General features: G+C 35.7%; 1 protein-coding gene across 1 annotated transcript in view; it reads right to left on the reverse strand.

Annotated features, from left to right (window-relative positions):
* The window catches only part of LOC117779549 (ran-binding protein 16), a 161,591-nt gene that overhangs the window by 22,945 nt on the left and 110,653 nt on the right, over positions 1-27,993 (reverse strand). The window contains exons 14-15 of the mRNA XM_034615785.1: positions 2,595-2,734; positions 228-347 (exon numbers count right to left, since the gene is read on the reverse strand). Of these exons, the coding sequence (XP_034471676.1) occupies positions 228-347; positions 2,595-2,734 (260 nt within the window). The remainder of the gene's footprint in view (positions 1-227; positions 348-2,594; positions 2,735-27,993) is intronic.

The following is a 27,993-nucleotide window of genomic DNA, read 5'->3' on the forward strand; positions in this document are numbered from 1 at the left end:
CATACTCGAACATACCCATTGCAGTTCTCTGATCATGATACAGTATCACTGCCAATCACCAGAAGAATCATAGGTATCACAAAAATTTTCAGGGAGGAAACCTGCCTGGTGAATGCGAAACTGTTTCCATAACGTACCGGAACCAATATTGTATTGGTTTTATCTTTGTTTAAAACTCGAATTGTAGATACGTACGTATCGATTTACTATATTCATTTTATACTTACTTTTCTTTATTTTTACTGGACACATTGCGCTCTATACCAAGCATCAAATCCTCAAACCACTGAGCCATTGTCTGCTGTTTTTCAACGGGTTGGGTACGTATGATGGTTTCCTTCAATGAGCTTAAAAATAAAAAATATTTTTCTGGTTAAGGTCACAGTTAACTTATCTGTAAGAATGATTGGTTTTATTATTTAGATATTCAAATTATAAAAAGAAAATCAAAATAAAAACAAAATCAGTTGAACATAGGCCCGAATAGTTTAATCACTGCGGACGGCAGTTCGCGCTAGTGACGTAAGCAGCACGAAGGGTGCGAAAGCGACTGCAATATATACAGCTAATTTGGTAAATTTGCTATAACTGTTCGTTCAGATCGAGTTATACACCGATCGAAAGGTTTAGTCCTAACTTACAGAATGGCATACTAAAACTATTTCTAACTCGCCTGGGTCAAGATATACGGGCGGGTAAGTGGGAGGGGAAAAATTTCAGTGATTGCAGCTAATGGGGATGTTGGGGTCTTTTGGTAAACTCTCTTATTCTTTACAAATTCTTAATTCGATCACCCAAATCCGATAGCTGGTTCAAAAGATAAATAAATTTGAAAATTTTAGTGGACTTCTCAAAATGAAATGAAAAGTCAGTTTGTTTATTTGTCTGTTTGTATCAAAGCGCTAAAAAAGCTTAGATGTAATAATGGGGATTTATTCCATTTCGAAAATCTAGAAATGTTTGTTCTAAGACTTTTGAAAAAACCGGTAGTTTATTGGGAAAACGCAAAATCCCGGTAAAGTTTAAACCTCAACAGTTTCCAAACCATAGAAGGTACAGATATGTTCTACATATAATTGGAAAGGTGTATTTAAGGGACGCCTAAAAGCCCTTAAATACACCTTTCCAATTATATATAGAACATATCTGTACCTTCTATGGTACAAACGCAAAATCCCGGTAAAGTTTAAACCTCAACAGTTTCCAAACCATAGAAGGTACAGATATGTTCTACATATAATTGGAAAGGTGTATTTAAGGGACGCCTAAAAGCCCTTAAATACACCTTTCCAATTTCCTTTCCTTTCCTTTCCTTAAGATTATTTCATCGATATGGCTGCGTTTGTCAAAATCGACCTGTAAATGCGTCAAAATGGAGTTCAAAGTTCACATGTATTTTCAGTTTACATGTCGAGTTCGAATCTCGCTTGATCATGACTTTTTTTAAATCAATCCGACAAAACAAAGACATTCATTTATGTAATTAACATATAGCAGTGTTTGGTCAACTGGCGAGTTCAGTACCTAAGTAGTGCAGAGGATGGTGTATAAGACCCAGGTGTAGGGAGACGCGAGTTCATTTCCCACAACAGGCAGGATTTTTATTTTATTTTTTAATTTAATTTTATTAACATATTTTTAAATTTAAGGATTTTGTACAATTTGGTCAAAATCGGGTTACTATATCATTATATCAAACAAACTCACAGATTGTGCTTTTTACGATATTTTACACCCTGACCAACTTTTGTCAAAATCGGATGACCATATCATATAGCTGTCATAGGTACAATCAAGCTCAAATTAACCTTTAGTATAAAAAGCTTTTTTGTTTCTTAAGACATGTCAACCAAACGCACAGATTGTGTATTTGAGACTGCCTGTTACACCATGACCAAATTTGGTGAACATCGGTAACTATATCATATACCTGCCATTGGAACAATTGGATGGAAATTAAATCTTAGTAAAATAATGTCATTTTTGTTTTTGAGCTATCTCAACCAAACTTACAGAATATGTCTTTTTTACTTAATGTTACACCCTATTCAAATTTGGTCTAAGTCGGATGACTACATAATGCAGCTGCAATATGAACGTTGGTTTCAAATTAACTTTTAATTTGAAAAACTTTTTTAATTTTTGCAATTTATTAACCAAACTCACAGATTCGCTTTTGCACGCCAAATATCGAAGTATTTTAAATTTTTAATTTTTTCGGAATTTTTCGGAAGTGCATATCTTTAACCTGTTCTTATTTTATTTTGGGCAACTAAAAGCTTAAATTATTTTAAACAATATGTCCGATTAATCTAATAAAATTTTCCACTACCTAATTATTCCTGTATATATTGCTAATCGCCTTTTGAACCCTTCGTGATGCATATTCATTAGAATGAACTGCCGGTTACAGCGATATTGACTTATAGAAATAATTAAAAAAATTAATATAAAATTCGAAAATATCTAGGTTAACTTAGATTAAATTAATTAAAAAAATAAATAAAGAGTAGAAGTTTACATATTGTATTAAGTATGTTATTGTAGTAAAAAAAGTGTAGTTTTATTAAATCTTATACAAAACATAACTTTACCGATAATAGTCCTCATAAAGTAAAATAAGTACTAATAGCGGACGAGACATTGACCACTGGTTTCTACAATCCTCCGCCAGCACATTATTTAACAAAGATGACATCATACTTTGAAGCAAGTCTGAATTAATTTCAACAATCTGTAAGTTAAAAAAAATATATTAGTATATTACTTGTTTTGCTCGGCAAACACCGGCTCACTTCGCTCGCAGACGCTCTGTAATGTCACGAAATTTATAACTTATCCTAGTTAACAAAATGTACCTTTGCATTTAAAAATACTACAATATTCACAATTCTGCTCCATTTTATCTAATGGAATAAAAGTGTCAGACCCCATTAAGTTTATATTTTTTAATCAGCACCAACAGCTGAATCGACATAGCGATATCACTTAGATCTGTAGGAGAACTAAAGCCACCAAGCTTGTTATGTAGGTTTTATATATATATAGTTTCTTTCTATTCTTTTTGGATCAGACCACTGTATCACCTAGCTGGCAAAGGAAAAACTAAGTTTTAGTATGAAAAACTTTTTGTCACAGGACCATACACTTTTAATAAATATATGTACAACCCAGGCTGCAAGCCACCAAAGATATGGTAAAGGCTCGGTTCGATGGTTTTAACCATAGAGGAAAACTTAGGTTCGACTCGCGAACTGGTTTATATCAGGGACCGTAAATAATGATTTTTTTTTTAATTAAAAAACAACAACATATTTTTGTCTTAGAAAATAATGATTAACACCAAAATTTTTATAATTTTACAATCTCTGCATTTCCGACAATATTCTTAAATTTCTGAGTTTTTTCTTTTTTTCAATGGTCGCATTCACCAGGCAGGTTAGCTCCCTGATAATTTTGGTGATACCTATGATACTTCTGGTGAGCGGTAGTGATACCGTATCATAATACCAAATTTGTGTATCATGATACCTGAACGTTTTGATTTTAAATTGTTTTTACTTGACTTCAAATTCGTGATCAGCGACCCCAAAAACCCCCGGGTAACGGGCTTCACACGAATCCGATAAATTTTTTTATAAAAGTGACCACCATATTGGATCCACCATTTTGAATTTTTCAAATTGACTTCATATTCGTGATCAGCGACCCCCGGGTAACGAGTTTCAAGCGAGTAAGATAAATTTTTCAAAAAAGTGTCCGCCACATTGATTTTTGGGGTTATTTTGAAAACCTGACGTGCTGGGGCAAAATTTTGAATTTTTACAAATTGACTTCATATTATTTGCTGGGACAAAATGGACTTCGGATTCGGATTCAGCGACCCAAAATTCATATAGTAAGTTTAGTAAGACCCCCAGATAAGAACGTTACTATATTTTTGTATGGCTGTGTAATCATTAGTTTTCAGTAATTAAATAAAACTTATAACTATATCATTATTTTTGACAAAAAAAAAAAAAAATAAAAATAAAAATAGTCATAATCAACAGTAATACACAGTTCATGAGTTTGAGATATCTAAAAAAGTTTTTTATACTTATCGCCTGTCTCCAGAACGCCCGGAAATAAAAATTCATGTCAAACTTCATGTAAAAAAAAACTGCACGAAACTTTTGTTTGTTGTTTTTTTTTTATATGAAGTTTGACAGGAATTTTTATTTCCGGGCCTGCTGGAGTCAGGCCTTAAAACTGGATTTTGAAGCGATCGGTCCTATGGCAGCTATTTAATGATATAGTGGACCGATTTGAACCAACTTCGACAAGGCTGCATAAGACCAATTTATATGCATATTCTATCAGTTTAGTTAAGATATCTTAAAAAACAAACAAATTTGTTGTACTAAAACGTGATTTTAGACCGATCGGTCATAACATCAGCCAGGATACATAAGACCAAACAACATCAGTTTGATTAGGATATCTTATAAAACAAAAAAGTTTTTTATATTGACACTTGATTTTCGGCCGATCGTTCCTATGGCAGCTATGTGGTATAGTCGACCGATTTAACCCTTAAATTCAAATTCTGTGAGCTTGGATAGGATATCAAAAAACATAAATCATTTTCTTACTAAAAGTGATGCCGCTCTACATGGAAGTCATAAAAATCAAGAAAAACATGCATAGATATAAAATTTTATTATATCGCCGTTTCTCCATATATTTTGATGAATCATATCTTTAACGACGCTCAATTAATGCAGCTTAAAAAAAGCTTAAAAAGCTAGTATAATTCTTGATGGAAAACATAAAAAATTAAAATATTAATGATTATATTTAAATTTTTTGTTTTTTTATATTAATTTCAAGTTTTTGACTGCGGTTGACATTTAAAAAAAAAATCTTCAGATTCACTAATTAAGCTCTTTAATATATATTAAATACCAAGCATTAACATTAAGGAATTTGTTTGTCAATTATTTGTTCTGATTAGACACACGAGTTATATTTCTTGTTTTTGTGGAAAAACTTAATTCATTGCATTTTGATTTTGTTTAACGCGGATACACCTATCTGGGCTATCCCTGTTTTAAATGAGGGACAAGAGCGCTTTTAAATAATCTAATGTTCTTAAGATCCTTTCTGGCGACATCGGTGGCGATACTTTTATATTTTCTTGAACCCAAGGCGTGATTTTTGTATTAAACATAATCTAATTTTTATTAAAAATCTATTTTTTTTTTTTTATTACTTTGGCTTTATTTATTGAATCTTCTCCAAGGGAGACTTACAATAAGTTTATCAAATCTTATATTTAAAGCTTAACTAACAGTCATGTTGACTTAATATGATCAACGGTGCCCCAAGGGTCTATTGCTGGGCTGGAAGGTCGTTTCGTTTAAGGCGGGTTCGACTGCAAGCCCGAGTTAACCGTTGAGCAAGAGGATTTGGGTGCAAAGATAGCTTAATGTTGTAGCTCGCCTTTTGTCTTGCTATCTCGTCTTTGACGTATATAACGTTTAAATCTCTATGAATGTTCTCGTTTCGAACATACCATGGTGCCCCAGTGATAGTCCTCAAGATTTTTGATTGTGCTCGCTGGATGATATCAATATTGCTACTGCACGCGTTTCCCCACAGCTGCGAGCCGTAGGTCCACACTGGTTTTATGGAGGAATTGTAAATTAGGAGCTTGTAGTCCAAGCTGAGAGGAGATCGGGGGTTCAAAAGCTAATAGAGATTATTGGCTTTCAGTTTAATCTGCGTTTTTTTTGCTTCAAGGTCACGACGCAAGGTGAGCCGCCTATTAAGATGAACGCCAAGGTACGTTACTTCTTTGGCTTGTGGGAATTGCGTATTAGACAGTGCTAACAGAGGACTTGTTTGCATGTTGAGAGTAAACGTGATGTGTTTACACTTTTGTTTATTTCACTGCGGACGGCAGTTCGCGTTAGTGACGAAAGCAGCACGAAGGGTGCGAAAGGCGACTAACTATATACAGCTAAGTTGGAAAATTTGCTAAGACTGTCCGATTAGATCAAATTGTATACCGATCGAAAGGTTTAGTCCTAACTTACAAAATGGCATACTAAAACTTTTTCTAATTCACCTGGGTCATGAGATACGGGGGTGTAAGTGGGAGGGGAAAAATTTGTATGATCGCAGCTTGTGGAGCCGTTGGGGCTTTTTGGTAAAATTATTTATTTTTTAAAATTTTTTTATCAAAAATACGCGTCGATTGATACCTTGATGACCCAAATCCGTTAACTGGTTCAAAAGATAAATAAATTTGTAATTTTTAGTGGACTTTTCAAAATGAAATGAAAAGTTAGTTTCTTTGTTTGTCTGTTTGTATCAAAGCGCTAAAAAAGCTTAGATATAATGATGGGGATTTATTCCTCTTTGAAAATCTAGAAACGTTTGTTCTACGACTTTTTCAATTTCCCGCTAGTTTAGCGGGAAAACGCTAAATCCCGCCAAAATTGAAACCTCAACCTCCAAACCATAGAAGCTACAGGTATGTTCTATATATCATTGGAAAGGTATGTTTGAGGGCTTTGATGCGTACCTTTTTTTCTAAAGTAGTCAGGTAGCATTTTACAGGTGATATTATGTTTTTAAGCTTACATTTTGGCGATTTTTGACAAAACGGTATATGACGGTTTTTTGGTATATGAAACATAAATTTTGGTTGAGGGGTTTGGAAGATATTACCTGTTAAGTGAATAAATACATTTTTCTATCGGTCGAAAATCATGTTTTAGTACGAAAAACTTTTTGGTTTTATGAGTTATCTCAACCAAACTGATGCAATATGCATTTAACTTGGTTTTATATATCCTGACCAAAGTTGGTTCAAATCGGACTACTATATCATATAGCTGTCATAGGACCGATCGGGTCAAAATAAGGTAAGAGTATGAAAAACTTGTTTGTTTAGTGAGATATTTTAAACAAATTGATAGCATTTGCATTTAAGTCAGTTTTAAAAATCCTGACCGAAGTTAGTTCTTATCGGACCACTATATCATATAGCCAATCGGTCCAAAATTAAGTCTTGGTATGAAAAACTTTTTTGTTTTACGAGATATCGTAACCAAACTAATAGAATATGCATTTAAATTAGACTTATATATTCTGACCAAAGTTGGTTCTAATCGAACCACTATATCATATAGCGGGCAAAATCCAAGTCTTAGTATGAAAAACTTTTTTTTTTCATAGTAAGTACGGGGTCTCTGACAGTAGAGTATGCTCGGCTGTAGCAACGCGAGCAAAGCGAGCAGGGGCGGAGCCCCCTAGTTTTTGTTTATAATTAAAGAACAATTTTTTTTTAAATATGAAATACGTTGAACAATTAAATTTATATATTTTACTATTTGCCTGCATTAATGATAAAGTTACAATGTCAAAAGCAAAAGCAATTGCAAAAATTTCTGATATCCACAAAAAAACACGAGTGAAAGCAATTTCTAGCCCCAAATTTCTGATATCAATTTTGTGACGAACAAAATTCAGTTTAATCTAAAAATTTTAAATAAATAAATATCAATTAATAGAAAAAAGGCGAAAATTGGCATTCGGCACTGTGCAAAAAGTAATTTTTATGTACAAAGAAGCTCACCCTTTTTGCTCACAGTGCACAATGCCAATTTTCGCTTTTTTTATTAATTTATATTTTATTTAAAATTTTAGATTAAACTGAATTTTGTTCGTCACAAAATTGGATATCAGAAATTTTGGGGCTAGAAATTGCTTTCGTCACTAGACTTTTACCTCGTGTAGAGGTTTTTTTTGTATTTTAATACGCCAGTCGGCTAGCCAATTCTCTACTACCGCCAAATGTTCAGCTAGACGTGCCGTTGCTTGCATCTGGAACGACTAAGAATTTAAATTACGTTTAATGTTGGTCCCAATACACTTCCCTAGGGAACTCCAGCTTCATCAGATGTAGTAGTGTTGCATCTCACTGCGAAGACTCTATTGTAGAGGTACGACTCGAGAAGCTTATGAGTGTACACTGGGAGCGTCGATTTGATTTTATGCATGAGACCTTCAAGCCACACTCGATCGAAAGCCTGGGAGACGTCGAGGAATATTGCGCTGCAGTATTCCCGATGTTCGTATGCTGTACGTATTTCTGATGTTATTCTTGCTAACTTGCTCGATAGTTCCATGCTTTTCTTGGAAGACAAATTGATGTTTTGGGATTGTGTTGTGTGTTCTCACATGAGAAATTATACGCGTCAAGGGGCATTTTTCAAAAAGCTTAGACAAGCACGGTAGTAGGCAAATTGGTCTGTACGATGATGGTATTGTATGATATTTTCCAGGATTGGGAATCATTATAATGACCGATTTCTTCCATTTTTTTGGGAAGTAGCCGAGTGTTGTAATCGCGTTGAAAAGTTTACAGATGAGGGAAATAGCACAGTTTGAAGTTCAATGATCATTTTTTGCGTTATTAGATCGCAGCCTGGAGCTTTCTTTGGTTTCATCTGTTCTTTTATGACTTTTACAATTGCATTTGGACGAAATTCAGGTGGTTCAGGTTCGCTAGAACTATCAGATACACAGAATGATAGTAAAAACTAATTTTTTGCGGGATTTGGTTGGAATACATTACGTAGGTGAGCAGAAAATGTGTTGGCTCTGTCTTTGACGCTACGGGCCCAGCAGCCTGAGGAGTTTCTTGTAGGCGTTACCATTTCGATCGGCGCACTTAGCGTAGGGTGAGTCCTCCACAAAGGATGCTTGGTATTGGTTGGTGATAATTGCTCTATGTAGCGGCGCTGGGCATCATGCTTAAGAGCTTTGCTGAGTCTGCGTGAAGCATATTTAAAGCGTTGTTTTGTAGATGGCGACCGGTGAGACTGCCATTCACGTCGCAATCGTCGTTTTTCCAGAACAAGTTGTTCTATTTGAAGATTAGCTTTACGTTTATTGGTCTGCATATGCGCGCGTTGTGGAGTAGAAATATGAGCTGCGGAGCAAGATCGAGGTGAGAGCTAACGTATTTCTTGTACTTGAGCCAGTTGGTTCTGTGTGTTGTGAGTCTATTAGAATATTTCACATATTCCGGGGATTGGAGTAGATTTAATAAAACGGGGGAGTGGTCGGATGAAAGATCCGAAAGTATTACGGCGCTTATTAGATTGCGTGGGATGTTTTTTGTCACAGCAAAATCTATTAAGTCTGGTTGTTTGTTAGGGTCTGCTGGCCAGTATGTAGGACTACCCGGGGAAACATAGTTGAGTTTGTTGCTTGGTTTTATGATTGCGTTGTATAGCTGCCTTCCTTTTGCGATCACAAGGCGAGAACCCCAGTGCGGGTGTTTCGCATTATAGTCTCCTGCTGCTATAAATCGCTGTCCCAGTGAATTGTAGAATTGCATGAATTGATCTTCAGAGATTGTAAAGCTGGGAGGACAGTATTCAGCGGCAATAGTAAGAAATTAAATAAAGTAAGAATTAAAAATCTATCTCGCCCGGGGCAGCGCAGTGTGACGGACAGAGCCTCTCAGATTTATTGGCCATGGCTAGAGGTGCCTGGCGGTTAGGCCTAAGACGCTATGGAGAGTGGTACCCCCAGAAAATAAAAACCACGGCTATGGCTAACATGATGGACTCGCGAGGATGCCAAAGTCTCCGTGGACTCGGACCTAGATAACGTAACGTCAATTGGCAAGACTGCGCTCACCAGGGCAAGGCACAAGCCACAAAGATGCCACAAATGCAGGCATCTACGAGTGCCTACGCCAATAAGGTCGAGGTTGCTGGCAACCAAAAGGCAGCGCTCGACAGAGAGCAACGAGAGTCCCGCGAGCAAGAGGGCTCCAGTAAACAAGCGTCAGCGTGGAGCCAAGGGTGCGATCTCAAGGGCCACGAAGTGGCCGTAATTGACCGAAGCGACGACAACGGCCGGATACCAGTAGAGCGGTGGACCTTGGTTCACACAAATCTGGTGGAGTTGTTGTTCGCAAAGATAACAGAAGAGCCCGGTACCTCCATGCCTACCTTTGATAGTGCTAGGGTCAAGCTTCCGAAATGCAACGGCGACCCAACGCTCAGGTGGCTGACGCAGAAGGTCTCACAGCTGGGAGAGATGGGAGGGAGCCAAGTTAGAGGTGGTAGATAGGTAGCTAAATCCATCGAAGCCAAGGGCGAAGGTACTGTTTCCTACCTCATCCCTATATGGGGACCAGGCGCTGACGCTCCTGCATACTTGCTTGCTGGAAGGTGATGCATACTGATTTTCCTTCATCCAAGGAAGAAGGCCAGAATGTTATCCTCAAGATCAACAAGAATGGAGAGGACATTTTATACCCTTCGCCTTAAAAAACGCCACCCTGAGGACAAAAACGCGCACACCCTTAAAGCTGGAGAGGTGGAGAAGGACCTAGGTCTGGAATCCATCCTTGGAGCAGCCGAGGGTCTGGCGGTAGACGACGACACTGTCGAAGCAGAGGACGGTGACCTGACGATCGTAGTCAACCCGTCAAGTAAAGCAGCCACCCAAGATGTTGAGTGTGCTGCAGATCAATCTGCATAAGAGCGAAACGGCGGAGCTCGTCATAGCCTTAAAGCGAGGCCCCGTTTATGTCGCACTAGTCAAAGAACCATGGATTGCAGCCGGCATGGTGGCTGGACTTAAATCAAGTACCCACAACGTTTTCTATGCACCTACGGCAAGCCTAGAACCATCGTACTTGTACGAAAGTGGTTTCAAGCTTATCTTATGTCAAATTACAGCAATGACGACCTGGCTGTAGTGTTGCTGGAGAACGACAGGAAGCGCCTAGTGGTAGCATCCTGCTACATGGCACATGACAGACCGACCCCACCTGCTAAGAAGACTGGTATGTGAAGCGGCCTCTAAGGACCAACACCTCGTCATTTGTACAGATGCCTATTCCCACCATCCAGTGTGGGGAAGCCCAGATACTAACGACAGATGTGAGTCACTCCTTGACTCTATACTATTAACTAACCTAAACATAGCAAACGTAGGCGAGGTACATACGTACGTAGGGCCCACCTCTTCTAACGTGCTAACACTAACACTAACAACGGGCAATGAAAACTTGATATCGTGGTGGAAGGTCCTCGAAGGACCATCCTTCTCCGATCACAGGTACATTAAATTCGAGTGTACCTTTAAACATCTACAGAAGGCATCAACCTACAGAAACCCCCAGAACACAAACTGGGCAAAGTTAAGAACGATTGCCACTGGGAAAATAGCAGAACCGGGCATCATAGAATCCGCAACGGACATTGAGGAGTCCCTAAAAACCCTGTCCAAGGATCTCACAGATGCGTTTCATGCATCGTGCTTGCTCTCAAGAGCAAAGGGGAAAACCAGGCCACGCTGGTGGAACCAAGATTTCACGATCCAAAGAAATAACCTCAGCGAATTCTACAAGATCGCCAATCAAGCGGAATAAGAAATTGTATACGAGGAATAGAAACTCATGCTCAGAAGATACAAGACGGACATACGTAAAGCTCAGAGAAACTCGTTGAGGAACTTCGGCTACGGGTTCGAGAAAGTTACTGAAACGGCCAGGCTAAGGAAGCTGATCTCCAAGCAGCCTACTATACAGAGTCAACTTAAACTAGAAGACGGCAAATGAGCGGAAGGCAGTAACGAGACCCTTGAAGCTCTCATGTCAGCCCCCTTCCCGGGATGCACAGAGGTACCCGATGTCTCAATACACGAAGACCTGGCAACCGAGGAACAGGAACCGCCAGCTAATAACCCCAAGGAAACTCCAGTGGGCCGTTGACTCCTTCAATGGAATAAAAGCCCCTGGTATTGATAGAATATTTCCAGCCGTGCTACAGGTGACGAAAGACGTGATCACCCCATGGCTGCTAAAGATTTACAACGCATGCCTGAGCACAGGCTACCTTCCTATACAATGGATAACCCAAAGCAGGAAAGTGCAGTCACATGAGCCCCAAGGAGTACAGGCCAATAAAATTAACTTAATTTCCATTAAAGACGCTTGAAAAACTGTTGGATCTTCACATCAGGAAAGAAGGGGGACGACTCATGTCGGAAAAACAGCATGCCTACACTAAAAGAAAGTCAGTTGAAACTACAAAGCATCTATTGAGAAAACCCTTCACCACCAAGAATATGCACCAGGAGTATTTGTGGACATCTCGGGAGGATTCAATAATGTATCCACTACATCAATAACAGATCGCCTTAAAGCGACCAACACTCACCCAGCTATTATCCATTAGATAAACAATCTCTTAGGTTGCAGGCGGGTACTATCACATTTGGGCACTGCCTCTATAGTCAAAGGGGCACACCACAGAGTAAGTCCTATCTCCCCTACTATGGAATTTGGTAGTCGACAACCTAATCAAGAGATATGACAGGAACTTCCCAAAAATAATCGCCTATGCTGATGACTAAGCTAATTATTACGGGAGTCTGTCCATCGAACCTCAGCTCCGTTATGGAACACACGCTCAGGGAGATATGCCAGTGGGCGGAAGGAGTCGGACTCAATATCAATGCGGATAATACGAACCTAATTTTCTTCACGAAGAGATACAAGGTTCCGCAATGGATCCCTCCAAAAATCAACGAAATTCGGCTAATACCAAAAACACAGGTTAAATACCTAGGCACCATGCTGGACAGCAAGCTGACAAGGAGAGCTTATGTTGAGGAAAGAGTGAAGTAAGCCACCATTGCGCTATACGCATCCAATTAGATGATAAAATGCACGTGGGGTCTCTCACCTGCTCTGATGCATTGGATATACATCTCGGTTGTGCTACTAACCCTGATGTTCGGAGTCTTAGTGTGGTGGCAAGCCTCTGAAAAGAAAACCTAGGACCAGAGGAATGGAAAACGGCCCTGAGTCACACCCAACATCTACAAATACACACAGAACGCTCCAAGATGGAAGACTGTCATATAAGCTACCAGACCACTGCAGTATAATCCAGGCGGAAGTCCTTGCAATAAGGAAAGCAGCAAAGCACTAAGCATGACCAAGTCAGTGCGAATTTTCTGGATTCCCAGCCACCAGGGCATTGATGGAAATGAGATGGCGGATGCTCTTGCTAAGGAAGGCGTCAGGCTAGACAACACCAACGTAAAAGAAGACGTTCAAGTTTCACTGAGAACGCTACATAGCTATCAGGAGAAATTGGCGTGGACTGAGATCAACACCAGGTGGCGGAATAAAACTACCTGCAAGATATCCAAAATTATGTGCAAGGAGCGCAACGCACAACCTAGCCAAGATGTCATGCATCTTTTTCGAAAGGACTGCAGGCTACTGGTAGGCATATTCACTGGTCACTGACTTGTGGCGGCGCATGCCGTCAAACTTGGCATCACCAACAATAATTCTGGGGTTCCAGAGACCCTAGACCATCTCATGTGCAACAGCTCAACTTGGGCAAGACTAAGTTATCTTGGAGCACCGATTCTGTTGCCGCTAGAAGGGCTCCAAGAGAGCTACTTGCATTCGCAAAAAATACGTTAATACTACAGGATTTTTAATCCCGTCTAAGGACCATAACACAAAAACGGATTGCTAAGGGCGTTACTGGCCTATGACCGGGTCCCGAGAGAGGCGTCCGGTTTAACCTAACCTAACCTATCAAAAATCTAAATTAGATTCAAGATGTCTTATTGTATCTCATTATTTTTTTTCGAACCTAACCTTTTATTTACGAAAGTGGTTCAGGTCAGGTTCGGGTTCGCGGCGTTTATAATATCAAAGGTTCGGTTCATGATTCGGTTCGGGTTGCTTAAAAATCCAAACCGAAGCGTTTCAGTTAAGAACCGGTTGGCAGCCTTGTGTTAAACAAAACATTACTTTGACGAAAGGTAGGCGGTCCTTAACCCTCTAACAGGCAAAATCGAAATAGACATTCAATCAAGATGATATTTATTTTATAAGTATGTTAAATAAGCTTAAGTTTTAAATTTCATAATTCCGTTGGTTGCAACGACCGTCATGTGCAAAATACTGATAACCGTCTGTAGACGATTTTTGGTTACTAACGTGTTTTTTGAATTGGTAATCACTTATATTACTATTCTAATAAGCAATTGACTTAAATTAAAGTGACTATTAAAAAATATATCAATTTATAAGCAGTTTTAAATGAAAAATTGCTTAAGTTGAACGTTACTACGTAATTTGTGGAAAATCCTTTTCACATGTATTCTTTTTAAGTTAGATGTCTTAAAATATATTTATTTTTGTAATGGTAGTCCCAAAAAGAAGTTTGGGAGACTGATTTGTATAAATTGAGCATTTACTTCTACCACAATACTGACTATATGCATCTTTTTCCTTTTTATTCAACCAAATTGGAAAATTATTTGAACAGCTCGTTTACAGTGATTGCTAATAGTCTTTTTACACTGTGACCGGTATGACGCCGTAACGAAAAAAGCCGGTATAGGCCTTTACCATACAAAAATTGGACAGTTAGGTTCAAATATAAAGGCTTCTAGGCGGGCCCGTATTATTAACGGCGTTATTAACGACGATTTTTTGACAAAAGTTGGCAGCCCTGGCTAAAAATTGATTAAAATCGATTTACCACCACAAAAAAAGGCCAGTTAATATTTAAAATATTTTTTGTAAACCGTCAATTCCTCATTAATTCAATTATGCATTCAACCAGTCGTTGGACATACATGATGGATCCGTTATATACATTTAAAAACAAACTTTATGTACAATTTATAATAAATTTAATAATGAGCAAATTACAATCTGTCAATTAGACTTCGAAATATCGGCCTTTTCATCAGTGTAAACGACTTTCGCCGTAAGCTAAGGCTTCTTGCTTACCGGTCTCAGTGTAAATTGACTATAAGCCGGTTAAGTCATTTCATGTCATTTCCTTGAAGGAAACAAGTTCTTTTGCTATTTTAGAAGGAACTCAGCTTGCTTCAGCTGCTCTGTTATCGTAAAGCTTGAGTCGGAAATTTTCTATGTAAGAACCCACTTGTATAATATGTTTGCATTAGTGCCATTCATGTTCATTCATCATATAGTAGAATAGCTTTTTTAAAGTTTCTGCTCTTAGTCCTTGGATTGTAACTGCCCATAAGGCCGTTCATCAAAGGGACTCCTTAAAATGTGATTATTGTATTCCTCATTTATTTGGAGGCAACTGATTTCTTATATAGCTTCAGCATCCTACCATAATGCAGTGCTTTAGCTCTTTCCACATTGGGATTGACTCTGAGGAGTGGTGATATCTTAACAAATATACAGCTAATTTTATCATCGCTTCTACAGAATCTATAAACTCAAGCAATTGTTAATTCGAAAAAAAAATGAAAATTGGCATTGTGCACTGTGCGCAAAAAGGGTGAGTTTCTTTGTGCATAAAAATTTCTTTTTGCGCAGTGCCGAATGCCAATTTTCGTTTTATTATTTATTAATTCATATTTTTATTTAAAGTTTTTATTTTAAACTCAATTTTGTTCGTCACAAAATTGGATGTCAGAAATTTTGGGGCTAAAAATTGCTTTCGTCATTAGACTCTTACCAATTGCTTTTGCTTTTGACATTGTAACTTTATCATTAGTGCAGGCAGATAGTAAAATACATAAAATTAGTTGTTAAATTTCTTTCATATTAAAAAAAATTTTTTTTTAATTATAAAGAAAACTAGGGGGCTCCGCCCCTGCTTGCTTTGCTCGAGTTTCTACAATCGAGCATACTCTACTGTCGGAGACCTCGTACTTACTATGAAAATAAAAGTTTTTTGGATTTGAACAATATGTTACATATATGTTAACAGGTAATATCTTTGAAGCCCCTCAGCCAAAATTTATGTTTCATATACCAAAAAACGCTAAATTTACGTACTACAAATTTAATAAAAATCGCTAGAGCCTTTTTGTCAGAAATCGCCAAAATGTAACCTAAAAAACATTATTTCACCTGTAAAATTTTAGCTGAGTACTTTAGAAAAAAATTTTAAAGGTACGTCTAAAAGCAAAAACACATTTCCAATGATATCATATCTGTAGATTCTATGGTTTGGAAACTGTTGATGTTTCAATTTTAGCGGGATTTAGCGTTTTCCCGCTAAACTAGCGGTTTTTTCAAAAAGCCGTAGAGCAAATGGAAATGGAATAGATCCCCATCATTACATCTAAGCTGTTTTAGCGCTTTGATACAAACAGACAAACAAACAAACTGACTTTTTATCTTATTTTGAGAAGTCCACTAAAATTTCAAATTTAATTATCTTTTGAACTAGTTGTCGGATTTGGATGATCGAGGTATCAACCGACACGTATTTTGGGTTACAATTTAAAAAAAATTAAAAATTTTACCTTCGTGCTGCTTATGTCACTAGCGCGCCTTCCGCAGTGATATTTTATAAAAATTAGACACTTAAATTTATGAAAATTTTATTTTAATAGTTATATTAGTGATTATCAACTCAAAAAAATCTTTAGAAGCAAAAAATAGCACAAGACATCGTCAAAAGTTGTGTGCGATATTCCCTTGTGTTGCAAGCGAACGGCCATAATTTTTTCACGATTGTTTTATTATTTTGGCCTTAAACGCAATTGTAATCTTCAACATTAATGTTTGACATTAAGAAGACGTTCGGCACTCCAAAGATTTAAAGCATTCAATTTTCGACCGATTGCTCTAATGACAGCTATATGATATAATAAGCCGATTTGAATAAAGTTTGGTCAGGATGTATAAGACCATCTAATATGCATACGGGCAATTCTCTAATGTATCTACGCATTCAAAGTAAAAAAAAAACAAATGCCAAAACATTTTTGAATTTTGGCAAAATTGCTGTTGATGTTGATTTTGGGCAATGGTTCGTTTTAAAAATTAAAATTACAAAAAAACAAGGCATTCGCATGCGACACAGAACAGTCATTCTCGCTGCGTACACTTCAAATACTAATTTCAGCGAAACCTGAAGGAGTTTTAAGGCGATTATTTTATGAATGTAATGCATTAATGCATCTTGTCTATTTTTGATTGAAATATATTAAGTAGTCTATTTTTTATTTATTTTTAATCACTTTCGCACGCGACATTTTGTTCCACCATGTTTTTTGTTTACTTCACATGAATTATATTTTAACTCTTTTAGTCCCCAATAAGCTTTATTATTAAAATTTAAGTGTTCAAGTGTTTAAGTGTTTGCATATTCATTACTTTTTTGAAGTAAGATTTCGTCAAAAAATGATTATAATTCAAACACTCGATTTTGGAAGTCAAATTTTGGCAAAACAGCCAAAAAATGTTTAAAATGTTTGAGCAAGTAACTTAAAAATGTTTCTGGAAAAAAATTTCACAAGATGTGAGTTTTTGATCAATTTCAAGTTTTTGACTGCGGTTGACATTTCTGGAGGGATATCTAAAAACAATTTTTAAAAAAATACTCCAGATTGATCTTTTAATTAAGCTCTTTAATATATAATAAATACCAACCATTAACATTTAGGAAAATTTAAAATTAAATTTTATGTTCTGAGGGAGTTAAATACCAACCATTAACATTTAGGAAAATTTAAAATTCAATTTTATGTTCTGAGGGAGTTCAAAACAAGGCACACTTTTCTAGTCAAATGATTAGACGCACGAGTAATATTTCGTGTTTTTGTAGAAAACGGTTAAATCTTAAATTAATTAATACGTGGAGACACCTATCTGGACTATCCCTTCGCAAATCCTATCTTAAATAATGGAGAAGACCGCTTTTAGATAATCTAATTTGTTTAGATCCTTTCTAGCGAGATCGGTGGCGATACTTTTAAATTAGCATCAGTGTTCCACTAAATATACCATTCGAGAAATCCACCCCAATCATTTCCTATCACATTTAAGACAAGAAAATGAAGCGACAAACTAAGAGGATTTACTTTTTTAATTCGAAATATATTATTTTGTCACTCGAGAAATCTGAATAATCACATTCTTTTGCTGCAATCACTGCGGACGGCAGTTCGCGTTAGTGACGAAAGCAGCACGAAGGGTGCGAAAGGCGACTAACTATATATACAGCTAAGTTGGAAAATTTGCGCCGACTGTCCGATCAGATCGAGTTATATACCGATCGACAGGTTTAGTTCTAACTTACAAAATGGCGTACTAAAACTTTTTCCAACCAACCTGGGTCATGAGATACGGGGGTGTAAGTGGGAGGGGAAAATTTTTGATAATTGCAGCTTATGGGGCCGTTGGGGCTTTTGGTAAAATGTATTATTTTAAAAATTCTACTTAAAATACGCGTCGATTGATACCTCAATCACCCAAATCCGATAACTGGTTCAAAAGATAAATAAATTTGAAAATTTTAGTGGACTTCTCAAAATGAAATGAAAAGTCAGTTTGTTTGTCTGTTTGTCTGTTTGTCTGTTTGTCTGTTTGCATCAAAGCGCTAAAGAAGCTTAAATGTAATGATGGGGATTGATTCCTTTTCAAAAATCTAGAAATGTTTGTTTTACGACTTTTTCAATTTCCCGCTAGTTTAGCGGGAAAACGCTAAATCCCGCCAAAATTGAAATCTCAACAGTTTCCAAACCATAGAAGCTACAGATATGTTCTATATATCATTAGAAAGGTGTGTTTGAGGGCTTTTACGCGTACCTTTAAACTTTTTTTCTAAAGTACTCAGGTAACATTTTACAGGTGAAATAAAGTTTTTTAGCTTACATTTTGGCGATTTCTGACAAAACGGCTCTAACGATTTTTGTTAAATTTTAATATGTTGTAATACGTACAATTTCGCGTTTTTTGGTATATGAAACATAAATTTTGGTTGAGGGGTTCGGAAGATATTACCTGTTAAGTGAATAAATACATTTTTCCATCGGTCGAAAATCACGTTTTAGTACGAAAAATTTTTTGGTTTTATGAGATATCTTAACCAAAATGATACAATATGCATTTAACTTGGTTTTATATATATTCTGACCAAAGTTGGTTCAAATCGAACCACTATATCATATAGCTGTCATAGGACCGATCGGGTCAACATTAGGTTTTAGTATGAAAAACTTTTTTGTTTAATGAGAAATCTTAACCAAACTAATACAATATGCATTTAACTTGGTTTTATATATCCTGACCAAAGTTGGTTCAAATCGAACCACTATATCATATAGCTGTCATAGGACCGATCGGTCCAATATTAAGTCTTAGTATGAAAAACTTTTTTGTTTTACTAGATATCGTAACCAAACTAATAGAATATGCATGTATTTAAGACTTATATATCCTGAACAAAGTTGGTTCTAATCGGAACCACTATATCATATAGCTGTCATAGGACCGATCGGGTGAAATCCAAGTCTTAGTATGAAAAACTTTTTTTTTCATAGTAAGTACGAGGTCTCCGACAGTATAGTATGCTCGGCTGAAGCAACGCGAGCAAAGCGAGCAGGGGGCGGGGCCCCCTAGTTTTTCTTTATAATTAAAGAAAAAAAATTTTTTAAATATGAAATACGTTCAACAACTAAATTTTTATATTTTACTATTTGCCTGCATTAATGATAAAGTTACAATGTCAAAAGCAAAAGCAATTGCAAAATTTCTGATATCCACAAAAAAACCTCTAAACGAGGTAAAGTCTAGTGACGAAAGCAATTTCTAGACAAAATTTCTGATATCAATTTTGTGACGAACAAAATTCAGTTTAATCTAAAAATTTTAAATAAAAATATAAATTAATATAAAAAAATGAAAATTGGCATTCGGCACTGCGCAAAAAGTTATTTTTATGTACAAAGAAGATCACCCTTTTTACTCACAGTGCACAATGCCTATTTTCGTTTTTTTATATTAATTTATATTTTTATTTAAAATTTTTAGATTAAACTGAATTTTGTTCGTCACAAAATTGGATATCAGAAATTTTGGGTCTAGAAATTGCTTTCGTCACTAGACTTTTACCTCGTTTAGAGGTTTTTTTTTGTGGGATAACAACCTTCAAGAAGAACATTTTTTAGAGGAAGAGCAGGAGAGCTCCCCTTCGTCTACAGGATACACAAGAAAATAAATAAAAGAGTAAAAATATTAATAGATACAGGTGCCACCGCTTGTTTTGTGAGCAAGGGTATTTACGACAATGCAGAAGAGTTAGTAATTAAGAAAATTATAAAGACTGTAAACGCCACAGGTTTATTGGTTGGCTACAATCTTTTGAAAGAAGTCAAAGCAGTAATCGATTTATCAGAGGGAAGTTTGCATTTTAATAACAAAACAGAAGAAAATAAACTTTATAAAGCATGCCCAAGAAACGGTAGGCAATTTTATGAGTTCAGATGAAGCTTACACAGTCGCTTCGTACTTTGACTACCAAAATGGAAAATACAAAACATTTTCCCTTTTTAATGTATCAGATACAAAATCATCGTCATTAAGTGAAGGCCCACAAACGAAAAAACAAAGAATTAAAAATAAATCTGAGGAAACAACGTTCAAGGAAAAAATCAAAATAGAGCAGACGTCGTAAGATGTCGGTATCCTCTACGACATTGAAACAACAGCGTTTTTTTATCAACAATGGTAAATACGAATTTCTACGTTTGCCATTTGCGCTTGCAAACGCACCAAGCATAATCCAAAGGGCAATGGGTAATATATTGCGCGAAAAAGTTGGTAAAACTTGCCACATTTATATGGACGATATTATAGTTTTTTCAGAAACTCCGGAACAACATTTCGATGATTTACAGGAAGTCATTGAGATTTTTAAAGCAAACATGAAAATATCTTCAGAAAAATCAAATTTCTTCAGAAGAGAAATTGAATATTTGGGCTACATTGTATCACACAACATAATCAAAACTGGTTCTCAAAAAATAGAAGCCATTATAAAATATCCTCCACCCGAGAATTTGAGACAGTTACGAGGTTTTCTAGGTTTAACCGGTTATTACAGGAAATTTGTAAAAAATTACGCGTCCATAGCAAAACCACTTACTTAATTATTACAAGGACATAACGGAATGGTTTCAAAACATATGTCTAAGAAAACAGAAATATCATTAGACGAAGAAGCTTTCTCTGCCTTCGAAAATCTAAGATCAGACTTGATGGCTAAACTTGAATTTACCCAACCAGATTATTCAAAAAGGTTTGTTCTCAATACAGACGCTTCAGATATCGCCATAGGCGCAGCCTTTGTCTCCAAAACTCTGAATTCAAGAGAAAAAATTATACGCTATTGTGTGGGCATTAAAGAATCTCAGAAATTATTTATATGGCGTCACAAATTTAGAAATTCACACAGATGATGACCGCTTTCATTTGCAGTTTCTGCACGAAACCCTAATCTAAAAATGAACCGATGGCATGCCATTATAGAAGAATTGAACCATAAAATATTCTTTAAACCAGATGCCACTAACGTCGTTGCTGACGACTTATCAAGGATAGTTATTAACCACATTTCTATCACAGGTAGTCAAGAATCCATTGAAAGAAACCACTTGTCTGGAGAAGAATCTTCTTCCGAAAATGAAACTGTTCATTCTGCAAATAGTAGCTATGAAAATGTATTAGAAGAAACCAACAAACCATTAAGTCAATTCAAACAACAGTTACTTATTTCAAAAATAGAATTACCATTCACGAAAAATACGACGTGTTCATCAAAACAATACATATTATAAAATACGACACAGTAGATAACTAAATTAACATACTTAAATAATTTCTGCAACCAAATTTAACAACAGGCGTTCATTGTTGTCTCGAAGACTTATATGAGATTCAGACTAAATTAAAAAGTACATTTACCAATAAGTTTCTTCTCACACGAAAATTTGTGCAAGACATTGAAAACAAAAATGATCAAAAAATTATTATCGAAGAAACACATGCTCGTGCTCACAGAGGATTTGACGAAAATCTTAGGCAAATTTTGAAGCTTTATTATTGGCCTTCATTATATAATAAACTTAAAGAACACATACGAAATTGCGAAATTTGAACAAAAATAAATATAACAGAACCTAGTTTTTCATCAGCACAATTCAAATCATCCATGTCTCGTTCAGGTATAACAATTTATTTTGCCGATCCCCGGCACAGTTTAAGTAATGGACAGGTAGAAAGAGTTCAATCAACATTAATTTAAATTTCTCGCTGTATTCACGAAGAATACAATATAATGGACCACTCCGAGCTTATTTGCCGAGCAGTAAAAGAATATAATAACTCAATCCAATCAACAACCCAACAAAAACCTTGCGACATATTATTTAACAAAATAAATCATGCAAACTTACCGAATAAACTAGAATCAGCTCAAGCATAAATGTTAGGGTATCACAACGAAAATTACCAAACGGGCCAAATCATTTATGAAAAAATACATGGAGAAGAAGTCTTAGGAAATAAAGTTAAGGTCATTAACCCTCTAGTGCCCAAATTTTGTTTTTCAAGAAAAAAATTATTTTTGGATTCAGTATGTATCAAAAGTGAATGTTTGTTTTAGAAAAACTTTTACTTTTGCACGGATCGAGTTTTATAGGACTATATCCTTAGACCGCCTAGAGGCGGCTTTGGGAAGGTAGGCCAACAAAAAATTAGGTAATTAATTCTTTTGTTTACACGTTTTATTATAAACAAATAAAAAACAAATAAAAAACAAATAAAATAACAATTAAAACTAAGGTTTCTTAAATACACAAAGCTTCAAATATTTGTGTACAAAAAGTTTGATTACTTATTTGTGATGAAAATCATAGAAAAAGTCTTTTTTCTGGGAAAAACACAGGTTTATATTACATTTACGGCAGACAATTTGAGTTTCGGAAGTAAACCCGGAAGCTTACAGGTTTTTTTGTCAGAGCGTGATAAAAACATTGGAAAATGCTCGACGGTATCATAACGTACATCATTAATCGGAAGAAAAGTTTTCTTCCCTGTGCATTTATTTTCCTTTCCATGAACTTCTCGCGGGCGCCCGGGTCCTTTTGGCAGGTAAGGAGTTTGTAGCATGCAAAGCACATATGCGACCTCTGATCGGAAGTTTGGCAATTGGTATTTTGTGTTATTAGCGTCGGGCTGGTTTATTCGGTGGAACAAAATGTAAGCGTTTACCATGGCTAAATCAAGCATATGTGTAAATAGTCGATTTGTATACTTGTTGCTCTTTACGGGAATTTTATATCGACCAATAAGTCCGTCCATTAAGTCGACACCACCCAAAGGCCTTCATCTTCGTTGCACACATTTGTTCATCCACAGATAAGCGTTGGCGCATCGGAACTGACTGAAACTTCTCATTGAAGTGATTCACGAGCGGCCGTATTTTGTATAAAGGATCGTGGTCGGCAGAATCCTTGAAGGGCAACTTACTATTATCATTAAAATGCAAATTACCTAGTATTTTTTCAAAGCGATTTCTTGACATTGTGTTCTGAATTGTTCCAAATGCGAACTTCCCGCAATATGAACGAACATTTGGGTAGCGAAAAACTGAGATCAAAAATAAAATGCCAATAAATTGTCGAATTTCTAAATTGGTTGTAGAAAACGAAGTATTGACATCCTTTTGGGCAGCATAGTGATATGCTCAATGATAGTATCATTCAAAAAGAATTGAAACACTTGAATGGCGGATCCAGATTTTTAAGTACTCCGAGGTCAGGCTCAGTAAAGGATATTGCATATTTCTCCGTGACTAGGTTCGTTTGGCGCCACAACATCTTTTTGAAAAGAAGTGATTTTGGGTAGATAGCCCAAACAGATCCTACACATTCAGCTATTGTGCTTTCTTTAACATGAGCAATATTATGATCAGCAGGCGCTTTGCGTTTGCGTTTCTGTGCTTGAGGTGAATTGGATGCAATCGAACTTGAGGGTGACAACAATTTTGCAAAAAGAATAGGACTTCCGCTTGAAGTTACACAAATCTCTCTAGCCAACATAGAATTCGACATATGTAGCACTTTTTCAATCCCTTCTTCATCTTTCTCATTGACAGGAGGCGCTGCCTCGCAAACATCATCAGTCAAATCGTCCTCCAATTCTTCTTCTCCGTCCGTATCAATGTCAAAATCAATTGAATTTAAAATTTTTTCAATCTCCACGTCGGAAAGAGCTGATAGCTTATTCACTTGTCGTCGTCCCATGTCTACTGAAGCAATTATTTGTAATTAAATATGTCATAGGTTGTTCCACTTTCAAACTTACCTTATAATTTTTTTTTTCCCGAATTGTCCCAAGACCGCCTCTAGACGGGATACCTTATAAAAGCAATAGAAAGCTAACGAAAACTTATTTTTAGTATGGGTTTCGTATTTTGAGTCCTTGAGACTATCAGCAACACGGTAAAATTTTTTTGTCCAGCAGCAAACTTTTTATAATATTTTAAAAAAATATTTATATTTTGCACTTTTTACAAGATAATTATTTCGTCCGAGTTGCACAAATTTTCTGCTTCAAATGACTACAGCAGCTTGCGCAAGCTCTAGTATGTATCCCCTGAATTAGAAAAAACGCAAAACCGAGTCAAAAGGAATGAAAAGAATAAAATAACGGTGTTTTTAACCTTACCCGTCTAGAGGCGGTCTTGGGCACTAGAGGGTTAAGAATCGGGACGAATCCTTATAAGAAAGGGAGGAGCTATCACCCAGCTGGCAAAAAACTTCTCTTCAAAATTATAAACAATGTTACCCATTGGATTTCTGTTTTAATCAGTTATCCCCTAGCTTAAATATCTCCCAGCTTGCAAAACAATTCTCTCCAGAATCATAAACGATGTTCCCCATTGGACTTCCATTCCAATCAGTTATCACCCAGCTTTAAAGAAATGATTCTTCTGCGCAGTCCGTAACGTAAACATTTAACGAGCTAGCTTCTCACGCTTTATTTGCAACGTAAGCAAAAAATTCTTTTGCGCAGTCCGTAACGTAAACATAATCCAAGCATCTCAATCACACCATTGAACTTTTAATTACATAAGCCGTTTTATACGAGCTTTCAAAAAGAAGCTTTAGCTTAAGCATAGCTGACTTGCAGCATATGTTCCTCATTGTACTTTAGTTCTAATTTTGGTATCAAACACATCGGGGGTACTTGCCTCCCACTAATAAATATTTTTTTCTATTTTATAACTGTTGAATTGTTTATTTGCATACCAAATTTAAAGTCTCTAGCTCTTATAATCCCTGAGATTTACGCGTTCAAACAGACGGACGGACGGACGGACAGACAGACGGAGAGGACTAGATCAACTCGGCTGTTGATCCTGATCAAGAATATACATACTTTATGGGGTCTACCACGCCTCCTTCTGCCTGTTACATACATTCTGCCAAACACATTATACCCTTTTTTGCCCATTTTTAATGGGCACAGGGGATAAAATCCCCAAATAGGGGGTGATTTATGATGAATTCACCAGTAAAAATTAGATTAAAGTCTTACTTAGTTTATTTTTTAAAAATCTTTTTAATTCCCATACAAAATGAAGATTTGCATGGTTGTTTTCATTAATCATTGGTCATTAATTTCGACTGTCTAAGAATCTATTTTTCACATTTTAATATCGGTATAAATTAATTCAATGCAGTCATTACGTGATGAAAAAAAGGAATAGAATTGGCTGCAAATTAAATAAAAATGGTAAAAAAAAAATGGTCAGATAAAACTCACATTCACCTTTTGTCTTAAAAATACATTATTTTTTGTATGGGACATACGATAATTTCGTGCGTATTCGTAAAACACTTTCACATACGGTAAAATTCACAGTCAAATTCTGGCGTAATTATACCGATTTTTGCTAAAATATTTTAGTGGATTTTGAAAAAATATAATATACGAAACTTTTACATAAAGGGGTCGACATCATAAAGCTGAAATTGGAACGCTTTGTCGAAAATATAGTTTTAGTACGAAAAACTATTTTGGTCATAAAGATATTTCTAGTGATGTAAGTCCAAACTTTGGAATGAATTTTATATTAGAATAGAATATCGACCAAATAAAGTACCGAGTTGTCGATACATTCGAAAATTATAGATCGAGTTGCAAATATCGAGTTTACTCAAGAGTTCTTTAATTTGAAAACGCATTTGTAATCACAATATACTCGCATACTTATTGCACAAATCTTATTGTTTTGTATCGTTTTTATACCATATTTAAACTTTAACATTTTTGTAGGTCATTTATTACTGTCGCTCATCAAAAAATTTAACGACTAATTACTCAATAACACTAGGCAACAAATTTAAACTTTTTGGCTATTACAAGAACCAAACCCACTTTTTTTGATAGACATGGGGCCACAAACGACGAAAAACTTATTTTTTTTTCTGTGGTGAAGAATTTGTTAAAATTTTTGTAATACTTTTTTTCAGAGGTGCGACCACATTTGTCATCATTACTCGAGAATGTCAAAAGCGATTTTCCAAAGCTTTTTCTGAAAGCTAATGAATATACCTATATCTCATTAATATAAAGTTCAAGATTTAAACCAGCAGTTTAAGAGATATCAATTCTTGAATTAAGAAAATGAATATATATTTTTTAGCTTTTTTTACTTTAAAATTCGAGGAAAAGTCGAAAAATTCTGGCTTTTTTATTACTTATTTTTAGAGGTGCGCCCACATTTGTCATCATCATTTTTTGTTTTTTAAGATATCTTAACTTAACTGATAGAATATGCATATAAGTTGGTCTTATGCATCCTTACCGAAATTGCTTCAGATCGGTCCACTATATCATATAGCTGCCATAGGACCGATGGGTCCAAAATCAAGTTTTAGTACAAAAAACTTTTTTGTTTTTGGAGATATGTCAATCAAACTCATGAATTGGTTATATTTAGTTGCTTTTCACATCCTTATCAAATTTTGTTGAAATCAGAGCACTATATCATATAGCTGCCATAGGAACGATCGATTCGAACGGTCGATAAGCAACGAATACGAAAAACTTTTTTATTTTTAAAGTTATCTGTACCAAACTTACAAATTAAGAATCTCGTATTGTCTTATACAACCAGTCCAAATTTGATTTGGAATCGGACCACTATAACATATGGCTGCCATGGGACCGATCAGTCAAAAATCAACCTTTGCGAAAACTTGTTTTATCATTTTTTTTTGCTAATAACTTACCTGTCTTTTCATAGATTTTAACGGTAAACATACTTAACGATGGGTAATTTATATAGCTATATTAATAGAAACAAATTTAATAGTTCAAATAACCTTTTTAAATGCATATTCTGTCAGTTTAGTTAAAATTCCTATGGTAACTATATGATATAGTTAACCGATTTGAGCCAACTTTGATCGTAATGTGTAAGACAATAGCAAATTCAAATTCTGTGAGTTTGGTTAAGATATCTCACAAACCACAAAAAATTTTCATACTAAAGATCGTGCCGCTCCATAATTAAGTAATCAAAGTCGACAAAAGCATGCCAAAAATAATACACACAAAATAATATTACACCGCCGTTTCTTTATATATTTTACATCTTAAACGACGCGTAGTTAATGCATCTATGCAAGTAAAATTGAAAATAAGATGTAATACACTTTTTTCGACTTTTCCTGGAATTTTAAAGTAAAAAAACTAAGAAAAAGGCTAAAAAAATATATCATCATTTTCCTAATTAAAGAATTGATATCTCTTTAAATACTGGTTTTAATCTTAAACTTTGTATTAATGAACTGTATATATATTCCTTAGCTTAAAGAAAAACTAAAGCTTTGGAATGTCAGTTTTGGCATTCTCGAGTAATGATGACAAATGTGGGCGCACCTCTAAAAAAAAAAATAAAAAAAAAAATTCTAAAAAAAAATCTCACCATAAAAACATAAAATGTTTTCGTCGTTTGAGGCCCCAAATCTATCCAAAAAAGTAGGTTTCGTTCTTGTAATTTTTGGCTGTTGCCTAGTGTAATCGCTTCCGCCAAAATCGAGTTGTCGATATTTCGATGTTTATTTACATCACTAAATATTTCATCG

This window comes from Drosophila innubila, chromosome X (assembly GCF_004354385.1).
Source record: "Drosophila innubila isolate TH190305 chromosome X, UK_Dinn_1.0, whole genome shotgun sequence".
Lineage (NCBI taxonomy): Eukaryota > Metazoa > Arthropoda > Insecta > Diptera > Drosophilidae > Drosophila > Drosophila innubila.